The 5,343-nt window shown below is 42.4% G+C and overlaps 1 protein-coding gene across 1 annotated transcript in view; it reads right to left on the bottom strand.

The window, feature by feature from the left end:
• Positions 1 to 5,108, bottom strand: part of LOC104074728 (utrophin-like) — a gene marked incomplete at its 3' end in the record, with an annotated part of 18,973 nt that extends 13,865 nt beyond the window's left edge. The window contains exons 1-2 of the mRNA XM_009574950.1: positions 4,992 to 5,108; positions 1,510 to 1,722 (exon numbers count right to left, since the gene is read on the bottom strand). Coding sequence (XP_009573245.1) covers positions 1,510 to 1,722; positions 4,992 to 5,108 — 330 coding nt within the window. The remainder of the gene's footprint in view (positions 1 to 1,509; positions 1,723 to 4,991) is intronic.
• Between the last annotated feature and the right edge of the window lie 235 nt (positions 5,109 to 5,343).

The following is a 5,343-nucleotide window of genomic DNA, read 5'->3' as shown; positions in this document are numbered from 1 at the left end:
CACTGCAACATCATGCAAGTCAATTACCTGGCCTTACTAATATAAATTTCAGTTTAAACACATGTGTCTATACTTGAGGAGTCATCAAAGATCCTGTCTGGCTTAAAATAAAAGAAAAAAAAAGAAAAAACCACACACCACTTAGTTTGAAGTTCGAATCCACTATCAAATAAAAGAACAGTTTTCTGCTTCAGAGGGAGGGGAGAGCAAGATTGAAAGCAACTTTTGGGGAAAAGTGTGCATGCATGGCACCAATGTTCTGAAGAGGGTGCATGCAGCAAGGTGCTTATTTTTATAAATTGTGTAATTCATACTCTGTTAAATGGAAGAGAATGTAAATAATTCCACACATTAAAATATGTTTAATGCATGTGAAAATACAGATTTCTGTTAGCTAATGCCTTCATCCCAAGAGACAGAAAAATCTCTGAAAGCACCTTCTTGCTCTTTGAAGTTTAAAATATAATATGAAAATGAAAATAATATGAAACTTATTTAAAGTCTAGTTAAACATTACTCTAGGGGGGGAAAAAATGGCACTATATTTGGGCTTTTATACTGCTCTGATCAGCTTATACTTTAAAGCTGATACTGAAGAATGCTTAGTGCCTATTTAACTTTTGGGTCACAATAAAATTGCCATGGGCTAAATCATAATATATTTAGTTTTCATTATATTTTTCCTCTCCCCAGAGGAATATAAATAGTCTAGAGAAGGGACTTAAAGCAAACACAGAGAAACCCATCTAACCAGTAAATACTGAGTCAACCTTGGCTAAGTTACTTAAGCACTTATCTCTCCCCTCTTTATCAATGGGTTAAACATCTAAATACCCTTTAAATACCCTTGTTTTTAATCCTTTCATTTTTAAAGCATTGGGATTTTCTGTCATGCAGGATTTCTCATGTGTGTGTATATATATAAATAAAATATATAAGAGTGCTGATTAATCTTAATTTTTTAACTCTCCTTCCTGACACTTCAGAGGCCATCTGTTGGAACTGGAAAACTCACTATCCATAAGCATTTTCTTTACTTCCTTTTTTTACCAGGCTGTACTAATTCTTTATTACTGTTGACAGAAACCCCCACTTGAAAGAGCAGGTTTTCTGCAGCAGGTATGGAGTTTCAAACTAGTATGGCATTGGACATCTGACACCAACCACAATAGAGAGCACTCAGCCCTTGGTGGGATCAAGCCTTCAACAGCACAGCTGACATACCCTTGACTTTACTATAACCTTTGCTTCTGGTATTGAAAGAGGAAGAATGCAAATTTGAAGTGAAAAGTAATTCTATTAGAAGATTAAAATAATATCCTGGGCATGTTAAAAGTCCTCTGCTACCTTGCTACAAATACACTACATACGCTTCCAGCTTCTGCCAGACTAGTGGCCCATCAACACTTCACTTCTCAATCAGTATCATCTGGACTCCCGCAGGAACACAGAGAAAGGGCGGGCTCTAAAACAACTGAATTACGTAACAAAAAAATCCTTTCGTTTTACCTCAAATATTTTCAACTTGGATGTAATTTCCTCCAGTAGTTTAACATCTTTGGAAATCTTGAGCTTTAACTTGTCCCAGTGTCCTTGCACATGCTTGAACTCTTGCGTGTAGACCTTTTTTATATCTGAAGAAGCATGTTTCTCCAAAGCCTTTGTTTCTTCAGCAAGTTTATCCATCCTGGGTTTCTGGGCTTCCAGTGTCTCACAAACCACCTACAAAGAAAAAAAAAAAAGAAAAAAGAAAAAAAAACTATGTCTGCTTCCAGTATTAGCCATACAACAGGTACACACTTACATACAAGTGCAAGTACGTCAAAGGTTTCGTTGTGCAGAGCACAGATTCAGTGAAGAGTGATATTCCAATTACTGCAGTTACTGCAGCAGAGATGTCCAAACAACCTTTTAAGCAGCAAAACCTTCAGCTGCTCTACTGGTGCAGTAGCAGAGATTACAGAATGGGCTGTAAAGCTTGGCCACGTAGCTAACCACACAGGCACCTATGCCTCTCCTACGTTTTGCAGTACTGGCACTTAAGTTAGTGAAGCAATGGCTACCCTACGCTGCAATCACAAAAGAAAGTGCAATGTAGACAGGACCTCAGGTTTTTCATTCCTCCCACAGATTTTTTTTTTTTAAAAAAGAAAACAAACAATAAAGCCCACACAAGCAGTGTTCCTTCCAAGTTTTGTAAAGTAAAATTATTTTAACATTCAGCTGCAATGAAAGCTCCGGATACCTGAGTTTTGAAAGCTACTCTTCCAGCTGGAATACAGGGAGGATACAATGTGAATATATTCACTATGGCATTGCTGATATGAAGAGTCACTTGAGCTGAAATAGCTAATTTCCTAATATTAAGGAAAAATAACAGCTGAAGGTTGTTAAGCCAAGACATGAAAAACTTGTCTACTTCATCAAACTGGTCATTTTGGTTATCCTGCTTAAAATTTGTTTAAGAGGGAAATTTGGAATGAACACATGAAACCATTACTAATTTAATGAATTTAACTTTGCTAGTACATACATAGTATATTTAAAGTGCACACGTGGGATGTGTGTACATATATTTTACTGTATTTTACTGAGGAAGAATCTTCTTTTTGATATGTTTATGCTCTCAATTTTACTTTGTATTTACAGGAAAGAAACAGGATAACATGTACCATTTCCTCTAAAAAGACAGGTAGCAAGGCAGTAATGAGACTGGGAAGACAGATGCACGTTTCTGCAAACAAGCTTTCAGTGCCAGGGGCGGGGGACGACACAGACTAGTCAATCCCTGGCTTGGGTCTATGCTACAGTGCAGAAGAAGGAGCTGGACAATCCCAGGTCCACAAGCAGCTCATCATCTACAGTTTGTTCCCATCTCCCATCACACTCTTTAAAGCTCCCACACTGGTATAGTATGTCCTTTCAGGTTAATTAGACTCTGAAGAAAACGGGGAGAAGGGATTCAGGCTGAAGTAGGAAAAAGACTACCGTGGTTTAACCCTAGCCAGCGACTAAACACCACACAACCGCTTGCTCACTCCCCGCCTCCCTGGTGGGATGGGAGAGAGAATCAGAAGAGTGGAAGTGAGAAAACTCACAGGTTGAGATAAGAACAGTTTAATAACTGAAATAAAATCAAGTAAAATAGTAGTAATAATAATAATAATAATGAAAGAATATACAAAGCAAGTGATGCACAATGCAATTGCTCACCACCTGCTGACCGATGCCTAGCCAAGTCCCCGAGCAGCAATCGCTGCCCGCAGCCAACTCCCTCCAGTTTATATACTGAGCATAACGTCATATGGTATGGAATACCCCTTTGGCCAGTTTGGGTCAGCTGTCCTGGCTGTGCCCTCTCCCAGCTTCTTGTGCACCTGGCAGAGCATGGGAAGCTGAAAAGTCCTTGATTATGCAAGCACTACTTAGCAACAACTAAACCAACAGTGCATTATCAACATTATTCTCATACTAAATCCAAAACACAGCACTATACCAGCTACTAGGAAGAAAACTAACTCTATCCCAGCCAAAACCAGGACAAAGACAAGCCTCCAAAGACTAAATGCCACTGCAGTTCAGCCAGTGTACAGACCAGAAAATCTCTGCCAACTTTAAACAATACAGAAGCAACATTAAAAGAGAAAACCAAGGAACTCGGAACTTTTTTTAATCTGCTGGTTCAAAAAAACCAAAGCACTAACACCCCTATTTACTGGGCTTTTAAAAATACTTATTTGATCACTGTATGCTGAATAGAAAGACAGACACGGCCTCTCCCCACCCAGCAACTGGAGGTTCAAGAGCTCCTCCAGAGTTACCTGCAGCCCTCTTATGTCACCACACAGGGAAAAATACATGCTTCTGAATTAGGCACGATTCCACAAAAGCAGTGGGGGACAGTGGAGGGGGCAGGAATTTTTAAAAAAAAAAAAAAAAGTACTGGAGATGCATTACTCTGTCCCCTCACTCCAGCCCTGCCCCAGTAACTGATATTTACAAAGCAACTGCCATCCATAGATTTTCCTTACATAGTTGTTATAGGCTTATAATAGGAAACACAATATCATTTCTACTGGACAGAATTTGTGCATCAATTACCTTTATGGCTTGCAAGCACTGTTTCCCTTTGAAAGGCAATTTGGAGGCTACAGGACTACAGTTACTCTTTCATAACAGCCGAGCAGGATGAAACGGGATGGATTTGTTAACCAGCTGAACCTCAGAGACAGTTTAAGCAGGCATGCACTCCACGTCTGGGTAGGCTATACCCAGTGCTTGAAGGAGATTACAAGCCTGCACACCACAGCCTCACTGGGAGGGCAGAGGCGGGGTCAGGGAGCCTGCACTGCCGCAGGAGAAGGACATGGCCTCCCCAGGACAGCAAGCCCGAGCAGGCCAGGCACGGCTGCCAGGCAGCTGTGGTGCAGCTCAGGCAAGGAGAGCTGAAAGGCAGCTCCCAAGGGAGGGAAGGGCAGGCCCCAGCTCCTGGCTTTCCTCACAAGCGCACTCAGTGGCAAAGGAGCAGGCCTTGGATCGGGTCACCAACCTGATCCAACCAAGCTCCTAGGAGTGGGATGCTCCCAGGGCCCTGACATGCATTTTGGGGCTCCTCAGCACAAGAGGGACATGGGCACACTGGAGAGAGCCTGCGGAGGCCGCCAAGGTGGTCTGAGGTGCTGCAGCACTCCTCTTCCCCAGCCGAGCAGTCCCAGCTCTCTTGGCCTTGCCTCGCGGCATAGGCAGCAAGAGAAGCTGCGAAGCCTGCAGGCTCAGAGATACCCGACCCCCACCTGGACACGTCCCTCAGCAGCCTGTGGTGACCCAGCTTTCAGCAATCAACCCCCAGAGGCTGCTTCCACACACTGCTCCCTGATCGACTTCCCTGTAAGCAACATTTTAGTTACCCCACTGAAAACAGGCAGGAGAAAGGAGGATGACAGTAGCTGAACAAGCAACTTCCTTGCTTCAATGCGAAGGTTAAGAGTTACCTTTGCCTGCTGCAGGGCCTTCTCAACTTCACTGGGGTCGCTCAGTCCACTGGCAATGGACTGCTGCTTGCACTCCAGCTCGCTCAGCGTGCCCTTCAGCCGCTGCAGGGAGTCCATGTAGTCCTGGCTCGGGTGGCTTTCTGTCTCTGGTAGTGTTAAAAAGAGTAATGGAACAAAATATAAGGTAAGGAAATAGACACGAGACCTAAATTATAAGAGATGTGAACATAATCAAAGTTACCAGAATCATTTAGAAACAAGAAATCATGTGAGATATACTTGTACACTGAATTCTGCTGAGACCTTCCAAGAGCTAAAAAACTCTTCTGCTGATAGCAATTTTTGTTTAAAA

Source organism: Fulmarus glacialis, unplaced genomic scaffold, assembly GCF_000690835.1.
Source record: "Fulmarus glacialis isolate BGI_N327 unplaced genomic scaffold, ASM69083v1 scaffold39333, whole genome shotgun sequence".
Lineage (NCBI taxonomy): Eukaryota > Metazoa > Chordata > Aves > Procellariiformes > Procellariidae > Fulmarus > Fulmarus glacialis.
Note: the sequence above shows the minus strand (reverse complement) of the source record. Positions and strands in the feature narration are given on the sequence as shown.